Below are 20,896 nucleotides of genomic sequence, written 5' to 3' on the forward strand. Positions count from 1 at the left end.
TAGCAACATTACAGGTGCCCAGACAAAGAAAGAGGATGTGGGTACAATCTGCTTTACCAGTGGGGAAGAAGTGAGAATAAAGATTGAGAAAGCTGAGGACAATACACCGGCTTTCTGTTTTCCTGGATCACTGGCAAAAAGATTTCTGAGTACTTTATTGGTGAAAATATTCAGAATTCTGTCCTCATGAAGGAACTAACAGACAGATCTCCTTCATTCTCTTGGCTACAGGCAAATTCATCACACCTTGTCAGGAGGGTTAAATATTGTGTTATGGTGTAATGTGCTTTTTGGCAGCTCACATTGAGCAGGGGACATATTACTGTGTTTTCTACCAGCTGTGCCCTCTGAATACTGGGAGGCCGACAGATAAAGTCCTAAGATGGCAAAAACATGATAACAATTACTGTCTGAATACAAAAGCTTCCAGCCATTACAGTATAATAGCAGGATAAGCCAATGCTCAAGGAGCTGGCGCAAAGCATGCTGGCCCAATTGAGGCTGCCGTATAGTCCATCAGAAGCCAAGAGGAGGTGAAAGTACCAAGCTGAGCAGGTATTTACAAGGCAAATACACAAAATACAGAATGTTGGTGTATCCAACCTTGCTGCCAGCTGTTGATGTACACAGAGAAGTATTTCTAAATCACTCTGTTCTGCTTTGGTCAGACCTCACCTGGAATACCGTTTCCAGTTCTGGGCACCACATTTTAAGGGGGATATCGACAAGCTGGAACACGTGTAGAGGAGGGCGACCAAGGTGATAAAGGATCTGGAAGCCAAGCCTTATGAGGAATGGTTGAGGGAGCTGGGTATGTTTAGCCTGGAAAAGAGGAGACTGAGAGGAGATATGATCTAAATATCTAAAGGGTTGTCACATGGAAGATGGAGCAAGCTTGTTTCTGCTGCTCCGGAGGACAGGGCTCGAAACAATGGATTCAAATTACAAGGAGATTCCCACTAGACATTAGGAAGAACTTTCTGATGGTAATATCTGTTTGTCAGTGGAACAGACTACCTCCGAGGATGGTTGATTCGCCTTCATTGGAGGTTTTTAAACAGAGGTTGAATGGCCATCTTTAGCTGAGATTCTGGCCTTGTGGTGTGTATGTGTGTGTGTTTGTGTGAACCTCGGGGTCTCTTCCAACTCTACAATTCTAATATTCCAGAAGGAGAGGGGCTGCCTGCCGTGACACACTGAGTCCCCCAAACTGCCAGTCTGGTGGCAAATTCTGCATAAATTGCACAAACTGCAGCAGGGCCATGCAGCACCAGGGAGCCTGCAAGGAGAGGAGTGGGTGGGGTGGTAGAGCATCAGTATGGTGCCCACATGGAGCCAGAGAGCTTGACCCTTCCTAACAATGACCCCGGATGAGGCCAACGAGGAGCTAGTGGGCACCCCTTGGCAGAAAACACCCATTTGGCGTGCTCCATGAGAACTCCAGAGGAGGAAGAGCAGCGTGGAATGGGCAGGCAGCTCCTGCGGTTGCAGCTGTGCATTTAAGTCAAGCACCACAGGGTTGTGAGCCCCTAGTGCCTTATGGCAGTTAAATCTAGAGAAATAAATGTGTCTAAGAGCCCTCATTGTGAGTAAACAAATGTGCCAAACTGCATTTTAACTGGTATCTAATCTGCAAGCAAATCAGTCTTAAATATCCATCGTTGGAAAACAGCCCTTTCACCACATCGCTTAGCATTTTTAGAATAACCATTGGACCAGGATCTTCAGTGTCATACAAACCTGTGCACATCAACCAGTTTGTGCTCAAATGGATGACTAAGAACAAATCATAGAAAGGAGGTTCTAATAATTATATAGAATCTTTTTTAGTACATGTTCTTTTAAAATCTATTCCCTGAATAGAATGGAATGCAAATGAGATAAGGGTTCCCATAGGGTCGTTGAGTTCATTATTTGTTTTTTTTTTAAAAAAGATATTTATTGAAGTTTTACAAAAACATAAGTTTACAAAATGAAAAAGGTCATATAAAAAGAAAAAGATACAAAAAAGAGAACATAGAAAAATACAAGAAAAAGAAAAAAGAGGAATAAAAATACAAAATACAAAAGACAAATAGTTAACAAAGAATTAAAAACAAATCCGTTTTTTGTAACTTTGAACTCATTTGCTTATTTCCTTGGCCTCCTCACACCTCCCCTTTTTGTATTCCCATTTAAATAATCAAATCAGCAAATCCTTACCCTCTTTCGTTTATCTTAACTCTGTATCTTAACATATTATAACTCTATATTTTCATCCATTATCAATTCATTTTTGCATATTCTTATTAACTTTGTTGCTAATGCCACTTATTTTCAATCCAACATCATTTTAACATTCATTAATGTTACAGTATTTCTGAAGATAGTCTTCAAATTTCTTCCAGTCTTCTTCCACCAACTCTTCTCCCAGGTCTCGGATTCTGCCAGTCATTTCCGCCAATTCCATATAATCCGTCACCTTCATCTGCCACTCTTCCAGGGTGGGTAGCTCTTGTGTCTTCCAATACTTTGCAATAAGTATTCTTGCTGCTGTTGTTGGATACATAAAGAAAGTTCTATCCTTCTTTGGCACCAATTGGCCGACTATGCCCAGGAGAAAGGCCTCTGGTTTCTTCAGGAAGGTATATTTAAATACCTTTTTCATTTCATTATATATCATCTCCCAGAAAGCCTTTCACCAAAGGTGAAAGAATGTACCTTCATTTTCTTTACATTTCCAACATTTATTATCGGGCAAATGATATATTTTTGCAAGCTTGACTGGTGTCATGTACCACCTGTAAATCATTTTCATAATATTCTCTCTTAAGGCATTACATGCCGTAAATTTCATACCGGTGGTCCACAACTGTTCCCAGTCAGCAAACATAATGTTATGACCAATATCTTGTGCCCATTTAATCATAGCAGATTTAACCGTTTCATCCTGCGTATTCCATTTTAACAGCAAGTTATACATTCTTGAAAGTATCTTAGTTTTGGGATCTAACAGTTCTGTTTCCAATTTTGATTTTTCTACCTGGAAGCCAATTTTTTTATCCAAATTATAGGCCTCTCTTATTTGATATTAATGAAGCCAGTCTCGCACTTTATCTTTTAATTTCTCAAAACTCTGCAATTTCAATTTGTCTCCTTCTTGTTCCAATATTTCCCAATATTTCGGCCATTTGGCCTCCATATTGAGCTTTTTCTGAGCCTTCGCTTCCATTGGTGACAACCACCTTGGGGTTTTATTTTCCAGTAAATCTTTGTATCTTATCCAGACATTGAACAATGCTTTTCTGACAATATGGTTTTTAAATGCTTTATGTGCTTTAACCTTGTCGTACCACAAATATGCATGCCATCCAAAAACGTTGTTAAAACCTTCTAGGTCCAAAATGTCTGTGTTCTCAAGAAGCAGCCAGTCTTTCAACCAGCAGAATGCTGCTGATTCATAATAAAGTTTAAGGTCTGGCAGGGCAAATCCACCTCTTTCCTTTGCGTCAGTTAATATTTTAAATTTTATTCTAGGCTTCTTGCCCTGCCAGACAAATCTGGAAGTCTCTCTGCCACTTCTTGAAACAGTCCATCCTGTCCAATATTTGCAATGATTGAAACAAAAATAACATTTTTGGCAATACATTCATCTTTATAGCTGCAATTCAACCCAACAAGGAAAGCTTCAAATTTGACCATATTTCCAAGTCTTTTTTCACTTCTATCCAAAATTTCTCATAGTTATCTTTAAATAAGTTTAAGTTCTTAGCAGTCATATTAACCCCCAAATATTTTACTTTCTTAGCTAATGTTAAACCAGTCTCCTTCTGAAACCTCTCTTTCTCAATCGGTGTTAAATTTTTTTCAAGCACTTTAGTTTTTGACTTGTTCAGCTTAAATCCTGCCGCATGACCAAATTCTTGAATCAATTCTAATACTCTTTTCGTACTAGATTCTGGCTCCTGTAACGTCAAAACTACCGTATTTTTCGCTCTATAGGACGCACTTTTTCCCCTCCAAAAATGAAGGGGAAATGTGTGTGCGTCCTATGGAGCGAATGCAGGCTCCCTGGCTTCAGCGATAGCAAGGCAAAGCCTCCGAAGCCTGCGCTCCGGAGGCTTTGCGTTGCTTCCGCTGAAGCCAGGAGAGTCTGCTCTTTGAGGCTGGCGGTGGGGAAAGCAGCGCTTCCCCCATCGCCTGCCCCAGAGGATGGGGGGCAGCAGGAAGGCGCGCAACGCCTTCCCGCTACTCTCCAACCCGGCTTCGAGGCTGGCGGTGGGGAAAGCAGCCCCTCCTGTGGGCTTTTGCGGGAGATGGGGGAATTCTGCGAATTCCCCCACCTCCAGAAAAGCCTGCAAGAGCTGCGCAGCCTTTAAAGAGCGCACAGCTCTTGGGGACTTTTCCCCAAGGAGGGAGAAGGGACTGACTGGCCGAGTCAGTCCCTTCTCCCTCCTGCGGGCTTTTGCGGGAGATGGGGGAATTCCCCCACCTCTCGCAAAAGCAGGCAAAAGCTGTGCGCTCTTTAAATGGGCTGCGCGGCTTTGCTGGCTTTTCTAGGAGGTGGGGGAATTCCCCCACCTCGCAGAAAAGCCCGCAGGAGCTGCGCAGCCTTTAAAGAGCGAGCGGCTCTTGGGGGCTTTTCCCCAAGGAGGGAGAAGGGACTGACTGGCCGTTTCAGTCCCTTCTCCCTCCTGGTCGAAAAGCCCGCAGGAGTCACGCGGGGCTCCTGTGGGCTTTTGCGGGAGGTGGGGGAATTCCGCCACCTCCCGCAAAAGTAGGGAGAAGGTCTTGGAGTAGCGCACAGGCTGCGTGCAGCCTGTCCACAGCTCCCAGAGCTGCGGGGGGGGGGGAATCATATTTTTTCCTTGATTCCCCCCCCCCCCTGAAAACTAGGTGCGTCCTATGGTCCGGTGCGTCCAATCGTGCGAAAAATACGGTAGGTCATCTGCAAAAGCTTTCAATTTATATTGTTTAGCTCCGACCTGAATACCTTTAATCAGACGGTCCCTTCTAATCATAGAATCATAGAATCATAGAGTTGGAAGAGACCACAAGGGCCATCGAGTCCAACCCCCGCCAAGCAGGAAACACCATCAGAGCACTCCTGACATATGGTTGTCAAGCCTCTGCTTAAAGACCTCCAAAGAAGGAGACTCCACCACACTCCTTGGCAGCAAATTCCACTGTCGAACAGCTCTTACTGTCAGGAAGTTCTTCCTAATGTTTAGGTGGAATCTTCTTTCTTGTAGTTTGGATCCATTGCTCCGTGTCCGCTTCTCTGGAGCAGCAGAAAACAACCTTTCTCCCTCCTCTATGTGACATCCTCTATGTGACATCCTTTTATATATTTGAACATGGCTAATCATATTCAGCAAAACCTCCAGAACCGAAATAAAAAGCAATGGGGAAATTGGGCAGCCTTGTCGTGTCCCTTTCTCTATCTTAAATTCCTCTGTCATCACATTATTAACTATTAACTTAGCCTTTTGTTCTGAAGTTGAGTTCATTATTTGACCTCCCCACAAGCCATGCCATTTTCATGATTCACTGCTGAGGAAAACCCGAGTTGAAAAACAACTGGCACGCAAACCGTAAACTTCTTCACCACATATTTTATTTCCTCTTTTTAGAGGGAAGCAAGCAGACCAGAGTTCCTGTTTGTGTTTCTTTTTAAATGTCACCCTTTTGGAGTTGTGGTGAATTCAAGGTGGTGTTGTAGTGGTGGCAAAATATAAAGTACACTTTTTCACCACCACTACTAGGTACTTAGTTGTGGGAAGAAGGGGAAGATATGCAAATGCTGTCAGAGAGATGCATATCTTTGGTGTTGTAGCTATGCTCTGTGGAAAATTACATAGTAGAGCAACTTTAATGTTTTTCCTGGTTGCAGTCAGAATTATTCAGAAACTATACTAGTTAGCAAGCTACCAATCTCCTTCCTCCCTTACCCTGAGTAAATGAAATGAAAAAGTAAAAAGAACCACTGGTTTCCTCTTTTCCAAATTTCTGGTCGCACAACTACTCAGTAAACAGTGCCCCCAAAGTGCAAAACAAAAAACCAGTGCAAAACAAAACAAAAAACTTTACACCAAGCAGTTAGCTGCTGACCGTGATGCTCTACTTCTCAGAAAAACTTGTGTTTTTTAAAAAATAAATAAGTGATTTACAACAGCAGAAGCAAATATATTTATTGCTAGGTTTATGTTTATTGTTTGTAATAACATTTAAACTAAAACATGAAAGAGAAAGGCTACAGTACACGAGAAATCCCTAGCTGTAGTTATGCATTGATAATGCTTAGATAACGTGCCCTTTTTGGTTGCAAGCAAATAGCTGTATGGGAGATAGACAGGTACAGTGGTACCTTGGGTTACAAACGCTTTGGGTTACAAACACTTTGGGTTACAAACTCCGCTAACCCGAAAGTAGTATCTCGGGTTGAGAACTTTGCCCCAGGATGAGAACGGAAATTGCGCGGTGGTGGTGTGGCAGCAGCAGGAGGCCCCATTAGCGAAAGCGCGCCTCAGGTTAAGAACGGTTTCGGGTTAAGAACAGACCTCCGGAGCGAATTAAGTTCATAACCTGAGGTACCACTGTAACTAACAAATAAACATTAAAATGGGTTGTAGGATGCTATTGGACTCCAACTTCCATCATCCCCAGCTAGCGTGGCTTATAGTCTGGGGTGATCGGAGTTGTATTCCAACAACATTCAGTGAGCCATCGCTTTTCCATCCCCTTATTAACGTGATATTTTTCTCTTGAGAGCAAAGTGTTGAAGAGAACAAAGAGTTAAATGTGTGGGTACAACTGAAACCAAGTGATGCTAAAAATAAAAGTGGAATTTCCCACAAACACTGAATGACAACTAAACGAGGAGGTATGTGGCAACTTAAAAACTGACAAATATACCGTACTGTGGCATGGACATTTATGAACTGAAGTGCAGTTCACACACACACACACACGACTATTTCAAACCCTCCAACATTTTTCCAGTGAAAATAGGGACGTCCTAGTTCATAATAATAATAATAATTTTATTATTTTTACTCCACCCGTCTGACTGGGTTGCCCCAGCCACTCTGGGCGGCTTCCAACATATATAAAAACATTAAACATTTAAAAAGTTCCCCATACAGGGCTGCCTTCAGATGTCTTCTAAAGATTGTATAGTTACTTATCTCTTTGGTTCGGCGGTCACATAATTCCATACCTTCCAACATTTCTCTGATGAAAATAGGACTATCGTAAGGAAAAGCAGGACATTCTGGAATCAAATCAGAAACCAGGATGGCTTCTGTAAATCCAGGCCTGTCCCTGGAAAATCTGAGACACTTGGAGGGCCTGCCATTTTCATTCCTAACTGAACCACTGTGGTCAACCTCCTCAGTTGCAATCCCCTGTAAATGTTCCCCAGTGCCATAATTCAACTTGAAAATGGCTTCCTATTGACTCCAGGAGGGGCTTTTTCAGCCTAAAACCTTCATAGAGGGAATGGGGGTGGGCCGGTTGTATGCTGGTTGAGGAGGCTCCATAGGCCACTTCCAGCCTACAGACTGCTGGTTCTTCATCCCACTATGTAAGCTAGGGTTATTTGCTACAACCTTTGGCGAAAGTACGGTCTTACTATACTAATTAATCTCTACATAGTTAGATGGACAACCTCTGCCCTGTGGGAGGAAGTGGAGACTGAGGGACACAGGCAAACACAGCATCAGCGCATTCTCCATTTGGACTTCTCCCTCGCCTGTTCTATCATTTTTTTTCAGCCCTTATAAACTGTAAACCACCTTGGGTGCCTTGGCAAAAAGACAGTATACAAATGCAACGAATAAGAAAAAAAAATCTTAGCTAGTGTTCGGACACCTGTTGAAAAGGTGGCTCATTTTTTAGATGCGGACGGCTTGGGGTAGGGCTTCAAGGTAGCCATTTCTTAAAGCGGCACTGCAGTCTAGTCTCAGAATGTTAATGTTTGCAACATATTAAAGGGGCTTGGAAACGCATCAACGGAGACAGGCGAAAGCTCTGCGTACGGGCTGCTATAGGAGCCTATCAATTGTTGTTCTGAGGGATGAAATCATTGCTTATTGAGTCCGTGATCAAGCTATAATAAACATCTGCTATCTTTCACCTAGGGATGCAGGTGGTGCTGTTGTCTAAACCACTGAGCCTAGGGCTTGCCGATCGGAAGGCCAGCAAGATGAGCGCCGCCACCCCAGAGTCGTTTGCGACTGGACTTAACTGTCAGCGGTCCTTTACCTTTTTTATCCTTCACTTATTGCTTTGGTCATGGCATTCGGATAGAGTAAAAGAACAGTTGCTGCTGGTAATGCAAGGGACAAGAGGTCCAGTTCTGGAAGAGGGTGGTGGTTCCTTTCAGAAGAGCTAGTAAAATAATATAGGGCAGATACAAAGTCTTTCCCCATGAGACAAGTTGCTTAGAATGAAGGCCACAGTCTTGACACCTGAATTTCATAAGGTTTTTTGGAACCAGGTTGGCAGTGGGGAGGTTAGCTGATAGTGCCAAGCCAGGAGTCTGCTGATTGAGTCAGGCAGCTTGCATTGCAAGCAAGCTGGCACCCTTTGTCTCCAAGTGCCTTGTGTTTGCTTGAGATAGCTCATGACCCACTAGCCTACTTACAAACACACTGGCCATTAAGATGGACTGAGTTTCTATGCAGGGATAATGGCATATCTGAGGGACTTCTGGGGGAGATGCACGGTGTGTTCTGTGTATAGAGACATTACACCCCACGCATGAATTCCCTGCTGGTGGAGGTAACACAACTTTATCAGTACAGTGGTACCTCGGGTTACAAACGCTTCAGGTTACAGACTCCACTAACCCAGAAATAGTACCTCGGGTTAAGAACTTTGCTTCAGGATGAGGACAGAAATCACGCGGTGGCAGCATGGCAGCAGCAGGAGGCCCCATTAGCTAAAGTGGTACCTTAGGTTAAGAACAGTTTTGGGTTAAGAACAGACCTCTGGAACGAATTAAGTTCTTAACTAGAAGTACCACTGTATTTTTTTTTAATTCCATAATTTATTTAAAAGATTCATCCTTACTTGTTTTAAGTAAGTCCAGATATTTTTCTGTTACTTAAATGGTGGTTTGTAAAAAGACCAATGTGTTGTCATCAGTGTTAAGATGCCCACTTTCTTGTCAGTCTGAATGCTTTACTCCCTGCTGTAGAAAGTTGGCTTAGGAAGCAGCACTCTCTTTCATGGCAGTTTTATATTTCCCAGTCATCTCCTTTGGTAATGGCACATTACCAGGGCAGGCAATATGGCCTCCAATTTCACACATACATTGCCGCAAGTGGTACTTTTTGGGGCCAAATGTTGTGGGATGCCGTAGCTTCATTTGCTCTTGTGCTTCTCCCTGCAGTGCCTCCTCACTTTTACCAAGAACTTTCTTAACATGTTCTGCGATCTCTTTGTTAGTCTTCTCTTCCACATCAACCAGGACTTGCTCTCCAGTATCTAAATAGAATTTTAAGCATGGAGGTGGTTTCATGTTCTTAAACATCACAATCTGAAGCCAAGGGTTTTTGTACTGAATCTGAGGTATGTTGAAAAATACAAATTTTCTGGCTCCTTTGCTGAGAGGCCCCCTCGTGTTGCAGTTCACCGTCATCACCTTCATGGCATCCTTGAAGATGATGTCGCCCTGGCTCAGGTACTGCAGCGTCCTGCGGATGGGGAACCGGCTCTTCATTGGCATGGCAGCGGCAGCCAGTAGCCCCGCGCACACCCTGTAGCCAAGGGCAGCGGCACAAGTCGGCGGCGCAACTTCCTTGCTCTGACCCACCTGGGTGGGAGCGAGGTACCACTGTATTGAGAAGTAATTGAGAAGAGCTGCATTGAAGCAGTAATAATGGCACATTATTTGTTGGAGCACTTTGGGGGGCAGAAAAAACAGCATTTTGAGTGGTAGTGCACTTGTCACCATTACGTATATCTGGGCATGCACTCTTTAGGTCTTGACCTTCAGTGCCTTGTTTCTGTTGTGTTAGATATTTGGTTTTTAGTTTCATGGAAGCTTCCTGGAATTCCTTGTTCACAAAGTAATAGCAAATGGCATCCAAACAGCAGTTGGTGTTGGCAATAATTCCTGCAAGGTTTGTAAAGTTGTCAATTTTTTCTATCTTAGTGCAGCTGGCCTCAGTGAAGTCAGCTATGGACCGAATTAAGTATGCAAGATGAATAGGTAAGAAGCATATGACAAATATGCTCATATTTGCAAAAATGATATTGATTGCTTTCTGGATGCGCTTTTCTTCATATGGGTTTGTTTTCTTCTTCTTCACGAGTTTCTTTGTGATTTGAATGGAACAGAAACTAAAAATAGTTAATGGTATAAAAAATCCCCAAATGACAGATGCAAAGACATACATTGATGGTTCTCTGGAAATCCTTCTAAAGCAAGTGCCTGATGAAGCTCGTTTCTCAAATTTTTTAGTTACATATCCAATGCTGATCATCAAGGCCCAGAGAAACCCAGAGATAACAGCTGACTTCAGAGGGGACCGTATATGCCTTGCTTTGAGGGGATATTTTATGGCAATGTATCGATCAACTGCTGTGATGGTGATAAGGAAGATGCTCATATACCTGTTAATGAAGTATGCAGACTCAAAGGCCAAACACAGTGTAGTCACATTGATTGTCTTATAAGCCATCTTGAAAGGCAAAGTAAAAAGCAACAAAAAATCTGCAATGGCTAAGTTGGTCATGTATACTCTCGTTTCAGTCCACTTGCTCAGAGTGCAACAGAATATCTTCAAGGCCAAGGCATTCAGGACGACTCCAAAGCAGAAAATGGGGATATAAATAAGTGCTTGAGTAAGAAATATCTCTTGACTGCTAGTGGTGTTGCAGTTCAATTCCTGACTCACTTCTTGGGTCATTTCCATACCGGTGCTGTAAAAGAAACATGCTATAGTTATTATATACCTTTAGTGGCCAGGCAAAAACATTGGCTGTTTAACAGCCAGGGCCTTTGGCTGTTTAACATCCTGTGCACTTTGGGATGTGTTAGTGGGAGCGGGTGTGGGGAGTGGGGTTATTGGGTTGTTATCGTTTTTATTGTGTGTTTTGTGTTTTTATCTTGTACAGTGGTACCTTGGGTTACATACGCTTCAGGTTACATACGCTTCAGGTTACAGACTCCGCTAACCCAGAAATATTACCTCGGGTTAAGTACTTTGCTTCAGGATAAGAACAGAAATCGTGCAGTAGCGGTACAGTGGCAATGGGAGGCCCCATTAGCTAAAGTGGTGCTTCAGGTTAAGAACAGTTTCAGGTTAAGAACAGACCTCCAGAACGAATTAAGTACTTAACCCGAGGTACCACTGTATTTTAATGCTGTGATCCACCCTGGGATCTACAGATGAAAGGAAGTGTGCAAATTTTATAAATAACATTAACAATAATATTCATGTAATGCCAGCATTCAAGCTGTTAATAATAATCTTTCATACTTCTACAGAATTTTGCATTCCAAATATTTTGCTTATTTAAATATGTACGCTTATTTAAATATGTAAGCAGCACTGTCATATAAATTATGACAGCAGCCTCATAAAAGCATATCAGTATTATTTATCCTCATATTATCAGTATTATTTATCCTCACGACCCTGAAGGTGGCTAGGTTCCTAGTTGCTGTCCTTTCCCAAAAGCGACGCCAAGGAGCACTACAAGCTAATTAAGGCCATTTTATAGTATTTTATTGTTATAGTATTTTATAGTATTTTATTGTTATAGTGGTGTTTTAGCGATTGCTTTTTTCCCCCTACGGCACAAGCTGTTATTTATATGTTGTTTTTACCTGTATGGGCCTATGGCCGTAATAAATGAAATGAAAAAAAATATCCTCATATAGCAGTAGATACCCATGTAGTCCTGATCAATTATAAATATAACTGGAGATCTCTTTTCCCCCCTGGCATGGTTATAACTAGCAGGAGTGCCAGTTTGGCTCCGCAACCATAGGTGCCCGGGACTGTGGGTGCCATACAGCGTGCATGGCCCTGGCACTGAAATTTGTGAGTGCCCGGCCCCTTTATAGGGAATTTTGTGAGTGCTCTGGCACCAAGGGCCCCAGGGAGTTGGCACCTATGATAACCAGCCTGAACCAGAAGTGTCTGCAATCATACTTGGAGCTAACTGCATGGAGTTAGTGTCGGGAATTCAAGCCCATATCAGGGGAAACTGGCAACAATCCCCTGTTGTTTCAGTTCCACCCTTGGAACTACCCGCCACTGGTTTCCCCAGTGTACCTCTCTGGTTGTCTGACATCCAAGGAATGAGTGCATCTGCATTACCTTGGCTAGGGAATGTAGTGTTACACTTAGCAACTCCCTGTTGTGTCTTTGTCTCTGACTTAGACACAGCTTCAACCTGTCTTGAGTTGTCAACAATAGTAACACATGCTACAGCTGAGTTAGCAAACTCTTTTGAATACCTCTTGGGTGGTACACCCTTTGTAACTCTCTCGGACCTGCGTATGAGGTGCTGATCCTCTCTGTTCACTGGTTCAGTCTCAGGACTCTTTGGAGAACCAGTTCCAATAGTAAACAGTGGTTCATCCTTCACCTGTGAAGGTCTAGCCATTGTGTGAGATTTCCTCTCAATGACTGTGTCAACTGAGCTCCTTGAGCTTTCACTGTCACACTCAGTACCACTGTAATCAGTAAAATCATCATCATCATCTGAATTGTCCTCAGTGGGAAAAGTGTGAACAATTACTCTCTCCTGTTCAGGAGCACTCTCTAGAAATTTTGTGAGAATCACCTGACCAGATTCAGACAAAATTACTCTGTAGAGACCCTTTTCACAACCCACAAAAATGCCTCTGGCATTCTTTACTCCACCTGGAGCTTCAGTCCTGACTTGAGACCAAAAAACCTTAAAATGGGCTACAGGAGGTTTTCTGTGGAATAGCTTTTCAAAAGGAGAACATCCCAAACCTTTTGAAACCTTTCTCAACCACGAGTAACAAAAACACAATAACGACTCCGCCCAAAACTCATGTGGCAAATGTGAACTCAGCAATTGCGCCTTCATCCCATTTTGCAATTCTTTGTTCACTTGCACACAGACACTTTTGTTCCATGCTCCTGCAGAAACATCAGTCTTGTGCCTTATCCCTTTCTTATCCAGGAAATCCTGAAAATCCTGTAAAAGAAAAACTGGCTTTTCATCTGTGAAAAGACCATCAATGTTAGCATCATGAACATTCTTAACCTTGTCACAAAACTCTTTAAACCTTTCTAAGGCTTCTTGTGGTTTCTGCAATATGTAGTTTACAGTTATAGTCATGTTGCCATTATAATGTAGTCAAGGAGTCCTGTATGACAATCTCTTGAAACTCAACTAGATTTGGTGTCACAAAGGACTTTCTATCCGCTGAGGCTGATGTGCTGACTGTAGACAGAGGGAGACTAGTCACAATGATCCATGCCCTGGTAACTTCAAACTTCGGCTACTCTGCAGACAGTTTGGAAACTACAGCTAGTCCATGACACTGCAGCCAACCATTGCTTGCCAGTTTTGAAACCAATGAATGAGCATCTATTCTGTTCTATTCCCACTACGCAAAGTGATTGTCCTTATCTAGCGATTAAATTAGAATAACAAGATAGCATATAAATTATGTACATAACAAATAATATGTAAGGTTGACCTTGCAGAGTCTTATTTAAGGACTTCACCATCTCACAAATGGAGAAAATTGTCCCATCATGAGATTAAAAGGGGGGAGATAAACAAGCCACCCACATTTTTGATTTTCACACTATTTGCTTCCCAACTGCATATTTTTAACAGCTGCTAGATTAGAAAGAAAAGCCGGAGTTTACAGACAGTAGTGGATTCTAGCCTGCTGAAAAGCCTGAGGACAACCTTTTGGGCAGGCTGCAATCCACTGCTGTGTAAACTCAGTCTTTGCTTCTAATCTGGCAGCTGTTAAAAAAATAGGCAGATGTGAACCCTGGAAGAAAAGACTTTGCAAATCTGTGTGGTGAACAGCTGCAGCAGAGAGAACTGTCAGATTAAACGCACAAAGACAATGTCTCCACACAGCAGAACTTACCACTCAACAGTTCCAAGTAGTCCACTTGAACAAGTCTGGGATCTTTTGGTAGAGCTTGGAGTATCCTTGCCGTAGGTTTGTTTTCTTTTCAACTCAGTGTGGTAAGTCTGGCTACTCAGCCTCTTCTTTTGAAAATCTTGTTCTCACAGCCTGTTTTTCTGTGAACCAGCTGTTCCACTCTTGAAAAGTTGTCTTGAAATCATATCTTGAAAAGTTTAGTATTTTAATTTTGAAGTTAGTTTTCTCAGAATTCGTAGGCACAGTGGGAAAATTTTAAGACTGTATCTTTCTCAGTTAGATCTTTTTCTATTTACGTGTATATAGGCTTTTCTGCAAACACAATTTTTTCCATGACTAATAAGTCATCTGCTGTTTTTCTGTTGTTAAATAATGCTTAGTCAAGGAAATGCATTCGAAGTCGTGTGGTCTGTTGCAAAATACAGCGCAGTATCTCACTAAGAACATAAGAACAGTCTGCTGGATCAAGCCAATAGCCCAGGGGTCAGCAAACTTTTTCAGCAGGGGGCCGGTCCCCTGTCCCTCAGACCTTGTGGGGGGCCGGACCATATTTTTTTGGGGGAAATCAACTAATTCCTATGCCCCACAAATAACCCAGTGGTGCATTTTAAATAAAAGGACACGTTCTACTCATGTAAAAACACACTGATTCCCAGACCGTCTGCAGGCCGGATCCAGTCCCCGGGCCTTAGTTTACCTACCCATGAGCCATAGCCCATCTAGTCCAAACTGTCTTAATATTGTTTTTAATGCTGCAAAGCTGCACTGGGACCTTAGGGTGAAGGGCATATAAGAAGTAAGTAAGAAAATAAATAAAAAATATTCTCCTTGCTTCCTGGCTTCCCTGCATTCCCTCCAGTTCATCCTCCTTGCTTTTTGACTTCCCTGCTCTCCCTCTCCTCCTGCCCGACCCCCCAATTTTCCTTCTCCATTTAGTGCCCCTTGCTTCACCATGACATTTTTCCTTCCCATTTCATGCCATATTCATTTCCCTTCCTTTCCCTTCCACTAACCCACAGAGTCCCGGTCAAAGGAGCCAACTCCTAGGGGCCAAGGGGACTTTGGACCTCCCCCCAATAAAATATTTTTTGGGGTGTTTCTCTAAAAATTGATGGGCACTGCCATTCAAATGGTGTGTGCGCACCATGTCATGAGATTGATTATGCGGGAGGGGACCACTCCAATATTTTATTGAAGTTGGCACCCCTGGCTCTGAGCAAGTTCCATTCTACCTATGTGTGCAGTTTTCTCCTGATGGGCAGTGTTATGTACTGAAGTTCTCACCCTGGGCCCGCAGGGGGATACTGTAGATAGTTCAGGTCCACATATGCAAATAAGGGATCGAAAGTGACGTTCAGTGATTGGATAGTTATAGAAAATGGTTACTGTTGCGTTCTAGTGGAGCTCTATATAAGCAGGCTGGCTGAACCCTTCAGCTCAGTTCTGTTCTGGCCTGTGAATAAACAAGAGCTGTTTGAAGAATCGCTATGTCGTCTGATATGTTTACCCACAACTTAACAGGCAGGTTCCCAGCTTTGCAAGAGAACAGCTTCAGTCTGCAGCCAGTAAGCTATGGCGCAAATGCAAGAGAGACGTCAGTCTGCAGAATCGAAAGAGGAGGCATGTTTTTTGGGAGGCGGGGGGAGAGGGAAGGGAGAAAGAGGAATGCTTTTCCACTACCATCATAAGGAGGGTGCAAAGCAGGTCTGAGCCCCAGCAGAGAGGCTTGATATTCCCTATACATGCTCTGACCCAGCACCCTTAATAAACTACAGTTCCCAGTGGTGCACACTATTTTTTTGGTTCACCTCAGGCAGCAGAGTGTCTTGGGCAGCCCTGGATATGACAGAGCTGGTGGATGATTGGGAGGGAGGAGCTGAATTTCACCTGAGTGGCCATATAAATGTAGCGCCAGCACAAGTAATCCGACAGCTTTGGATGGGATTGGCAGATGAGCAGGCAGCTGATTCATTATTTCTGTCTTAACTACCGTAGATGAAATGGCGACAGCGAGCCATCACAAAACTGGACAAAACTGGTCGTCTGAATCTTTGTGGCATTGATAAAATGCACCTTATTGTAGGTTAGCTAACGTATATGTTATGTACTGAAGTTCTCACCCTGGGCCAGCAGGGGGATACTGTAGATAGTTATGCAAATGAAGGATCGAAAGTGACGTTCAGTGATTGGATAGTTTTAGAAAATGGCAACAGTTACATTGTTCTAGAGCTTTATATAAGCAGGCTGACTGAGCTCCTCAGTTAGTTCTGTTCCAGCTTACAAATAAAGAGCTGCTTTGGAAGAATCGCTGTGTCGTCTGATATGTTCCCCCACAACTTAACAGTATGTATTTTATAAAGCGACTAATAAATATAAATAGTAACTAGGAGCATGAGATTCTTAATCCCACGGTTGTGGGCTTGAGACCCACACTGGGCAAAAGATTCCCGCATTGCATGAGGTGTTAGACTAATGATCCTCATGATCCCTTTCAGCTCTATAATTCTATGATGCTATGAACTAGCTAATCATGGGAGGCATTCAATGTACAGTGGCACCTCGAGTTACAGACGCTTCAGGTTACAGACTCCGCCAACCCAGAAATAGTACCTCGGGTTAAGAACTTTGCTTCAGGATGAGAACAGAAATCGTGCGGTGGCAGTGGGAGGCCCCATTAGCTAAAGTGGTACCTCAGGTTAAGAACAATTTCAGATTAAGAACGGACCTCTAGAACAAATTAAGTTCTTAACTGAGGTACCACTGTAGCTTTGAGATTGCATACATTGTGGAACAATCCTCCCAGAGGCAATGGTGTGTGTGTGTGTGTGTGTGTGTGTGTGTGTGTGTGTGTACGTATGAGGAGGACAGGGTGGGAAGTCCCATTGTGCCAGCAGAAGAAGAGGAGTTTGGATTTGATATCCCGCCTTTCACTCCCTTTAAGGAGTCTCAAAGCGGCTAACATTCTCCTTCCCTTCCTCCCCCACAACAAACACTCTGTGAGGTGAGTGGGGCTGAGAGACTTCAGAGAAGTGTGACTAGCCCAAGGTCACCCAGCAGCTGCATGTGGAGGAGCAGAGACGCGAACCCGGTTCCCCAGATTACAAGACTACCGCTCTTAACCACTACACCACACTGGCTCTCAGAAGGCCTTGTGTGGCTAGTGGGACCTGCTAGTTGAATCCAGACCCATGTACTGTATTTTAAAAAGAACTTGTTCACACATTTTTGCATGGATGACAACAGCCTATGATGTCTCAACCACACAAAAGGAATGGTGAACTGTAAGGGTTGCTTCCTGTTCCAGACATCTCTCTTCAAGGCCTTTTTTATATATAAATAATAATAGAAAAGTTCTTCCAGATTCTCTTTTCCCCTTACCCAATCTTGAAATAAGGCTTGGCTGCTAGTGATCCAAGGTCAGTCACCTGTGTGATTACTCCTTTTTCTGTAGCCACTAACACCAACAGGCTCACGGATAGTTCAGTCAGAAGAGCATGAGATTCTTAATGTGAGGGTCGTGGGTTCGAGACCCACGTTGGCCGAATTTTTCCTGCATTGCAGGGGGCTGGACTAAATGACCCCCTTGGTCCCAACTCTACAATTCTATTATTCTTTGTGGTGAACTAGCAATAACGAAGCTGGAGGAAGAGTAGAGAAGTAAATAAAGCCGACAATAAATCCTTGAAATAAAATATTTTTTCCAGCATTCAAAAGGTATCTTCAATTTAATACTGGCCAGGAATCAGGATCCCAAAGTGGAAGTTAGCAAGCTGCAGGCTTCTAGTGCTTAACAGCTTTCTTCTCTGAAGTGTGGTTGGCTGACTTCCTGCTAACTACAATTCCTTGGAACTGAGTCTCTGTTGTAGCTTAGCTTTAACTGCATTTCCTGTTGCACCAAAGAAGAAGTGTAAGCTTGGCATAATAAACTCAAGCGTATGATGTAACCCCATGTATTTCTATACTTAATCATTTAATTAATTTCACAAAAAATTATATACTGCTCAATTGTAAAAAACAACAAACGTCAGTTTTATGTATTACAGTGGTACCTCGGGTTAAGTACTTAATTCGTTCCGGAGGTCTGTACTTAACCTGAAACTGTTCTTAACCTGAAGCACCACTTTAGCTAATGGGGCCTCCTGCTGCCGCTGCGCCGCCGGAGCACGATTTCTGTTCTCATCCTGAAGCAAAGTTCTTAACCTGAAGCACTATTTCTGGGTTAGCGGAGTCTGTAACCTGAAGCGTATGTAACCTGAAGCGTATGTAACCTGAGGTACCACTGTATATGTATTTTATTACATGTGCTGTTCTTGCTACTTTTGCTTGCTTGCTGAAATCTGTTTGTTCATTTTTTTGGCTACTGCCTTTATTTTGGTTGATCAATATATCTTGATTTGATTGTAAAGTGGTTGGTGTTGTTAGACCCCTGTTCACTTGAGCAACTCATATAGCCCAACATTTTGGTACTGTCCTTCCAAGGAGCTCAGTGTCATGTTACATGGTCTTCCCCTTGCCTTCATTTTATCCCTGAGGTAGGCCACACCAGCAAGCAAAAGTGACCAGCAAGCAGTTGAATATGCACATCCCACTTATCATTCTTTTCTGTCTTCAGAGGCGGTAACCCCTTTGTCATCCTTTGAAACAAACAAACAAAAAGGGATGGTGGCAAATGGCTGACAGTTTCTACAACCACCTGGGTCTAGGGAGGGGATCTAATAACCTCTTTCAATGGGACCAGAACCACCTCGTCTCTTAATGAACTATTTATGGAGACACATCACTTTGTTATTTGCTTCTTGTCCTTAATATAGTTAGTAAATTGAACTAGGAGCTGCGATTCAATACAGCAGCAGGCCTGATTAGCTGGATGCAATTGGAAACGTGGTTTCACTTGGTGCCCTTCACTTTCCCCCATGGCAATCTGTGGCTGAAGCAGCGTGCTTGCAATGAAACTGCAACTCTGACAAGACGTGTCGGAGATCTCCCATCTTTTAAACCAAGGCTTTGTTTCCGACCGCACATTTCTCAGAGCCCCCCCACCCTTTGATGACTATGACTCAGCTGAATCCAATAAAAAAATCCATCACAGCAAATACTTCATTGTTCACATGACCCCGATTAAGTATTGAAATATATTTCAAGGAAAAGTAAACATCTATAAGAGAAGAGGTGTAGAATGGGGAATACAGATAGGAACAGAGCGACCTGTTTTCATTCACAATAAGGTGCTCATCTTTTTTGAATATGGGTTCCACAGAGAAATGTCATACAAGCCGCCTGCCGTCTCTTTGCAGAAGTACAAGAATATTTTTTTATCAGGGGGTTGGAACCCCCAAAGGGTGTTTTTAAAAACAAAAACAAGCAACTCGGTAAAGACTGAGCACCGTATTTTTCCATGTATAAGACGCCCCCTATTTTTGGGGACTCCAAATTAAGAAAATGGGGGGAGATTGCCCATAGTTGTTGAGCTTTTTTGGGGAGGGGCAGAGTTGTTGAGCATTTTTTGGGGGGGGGAGGGATTGCCAAAAATCGCTCACCTGCCTAACTGATGGCGACACTCACACACATTGCAAAAGCCACCGATTGTCTGTCCCACCAATAACACGCACAATAGCTGCTGATAATATCCGGCTCACGAAAGGAACCAATCCCACGTCCCCCCTATGCACTATCCGTGTATAAGACGACCCCCTAATTTTAATTTCTTAATAAAAAAACCTCGTCTTAAACACAAAGGTACAGTATGTTCAGTGGGTAGACGACATTGATTGACTGCTGGAGGGGAAAATGAAATGCGGGGGGGGGGGGGGGCAGGAGCGCCAGTTCCTGGGGGTTGAGCCCTTTTGGCCCCCCCCTATATTTTTGGAGTAGGAGCTGGGTCCCCCAATGTTCAAAAAGCATGGAGCTGATTGCAGGACAGCTCCAGTGGCTGGCTCCTTCCCCTCCTACTCCAGCCATTGAAGTCCCCCTTGCAAGTCACCAGCCATTGAAGCCCCCCTTGCAAGTTGGTGCCTCTGCTGGGGGGACAAGAAGGAGGAGGAATGGAATGATGGGGAGTGGCTGGAAACCTGAACAGGAGCACTTGCCAACTGCAACATTTTGTTGCAGCAGGTACCAGTTGGTCCTACATATTACTAATGAACTCCTTTTCTAAGTTATGCAGCCAGAATGGCATCGTCCACACACAAGAGGGTGGTATTGCTATCAAGAGGCTTGGGGGGACCCTAAGGGTTGCAGAAGTACACCTACTAACCCCCCCTACTTTAGGAAAAAAAATTTCTCAGGTGGAAGAAACCCCCTAAACAGCCCAATCAGGCCTGTGTTCATGCTTCCTGGTCACAGAATGCGGACTGACTGCTGGAAGGTGGGAGGGGAGATGGAAACCAGGGGAGAGGGAAGAAACTAGATGCAGTATGCTGAAAAGGGCATGGCTGGCTAGCAAGAACCCTGAATAAGAGCATTTGAGCTGCAGCTCAGTAGTAGAACATCTGCTTTGCATGCAAAGGCCCCAGGTAGAATCCCTGGCAGGTAGGACTGGGAGAAACCCTCTGGCTGAACCCTGAGAGAGCCATTGCTAGTCGGTGTAGACAATATGGAGCTGGGTGGAGCAATGGTCTGACTCGGTGCAGGGCAGCTTCCTGTGTTCACTGCATATGGAAGGTTCTACTTCTGTTTCTGAGAATAGCTATCAAGGTGCAACCCAACTTGGCAGCATGATAGCACCCTTAAACCACATAGCTCAGTCTGCCAGGCTTGTGGTTATCTTGCAGCCTGGCTGCCAGGAACTGTGCT

General features: G+C 43.5%; 1 protein-coding gene and 2 long non-coding RNA genes across 3 annotated transcripts in view; 2 read left to right on the forward strand and 1 right to left on the reverse strand.

The window, feature by feature from the left end:
* The window catches only part of LOC310762668, an 80,270-nt gene that overhangs the window by 18,809 nt on the left and 40,565 nt on the right, over positions 1-20,896 (forward strand). The gene's annotated exons all lie outside the window — the stretch shown is intronic.
* Positions 9,012-9,712, reverse strand: LOC310762626 (small ribosomal subunit protein mS25-like; the record flags this gene model as incomplete). Its single annotated transcript, XM_083613976.1, has 1 exon — positions 9,012-9,712. The coding sequence occupies one exon, from the start codon at positions 9,710-9,712 to the stop codon at positions 9,191-9,193; it is 522 nt and encodes a 173-aa protein (XP_083470102.1). The 3' UTR covers positions 9,012-9,190.
* Positions 13,678-20,896, forward strand: part of LOC310762654 — a 30,484-nt gene continuing 23,265 nt past the window's right edge. The window contains exon 1 of the long non-coding RNA XR_014548110.1: positions 13,678-14,187. This is a non-coding gene — a long non-coding RNA (uncharacterized lncRNA). The remainder of the gene's footprint in view (positions 14,188-20,896) is intronic.

The sequence above is a fragment of the Podarcis filfolensis genome (genome assembly GCF_964270895.1).
Source record: "Podarcis filfolensis genome assembly, chromosome: 5".
NCBI lineage: Eukaryota > Metazoa > Chordata > Lepidosauria > Squamata > Lacertidae > Podarcis > Podarcis filfolensis.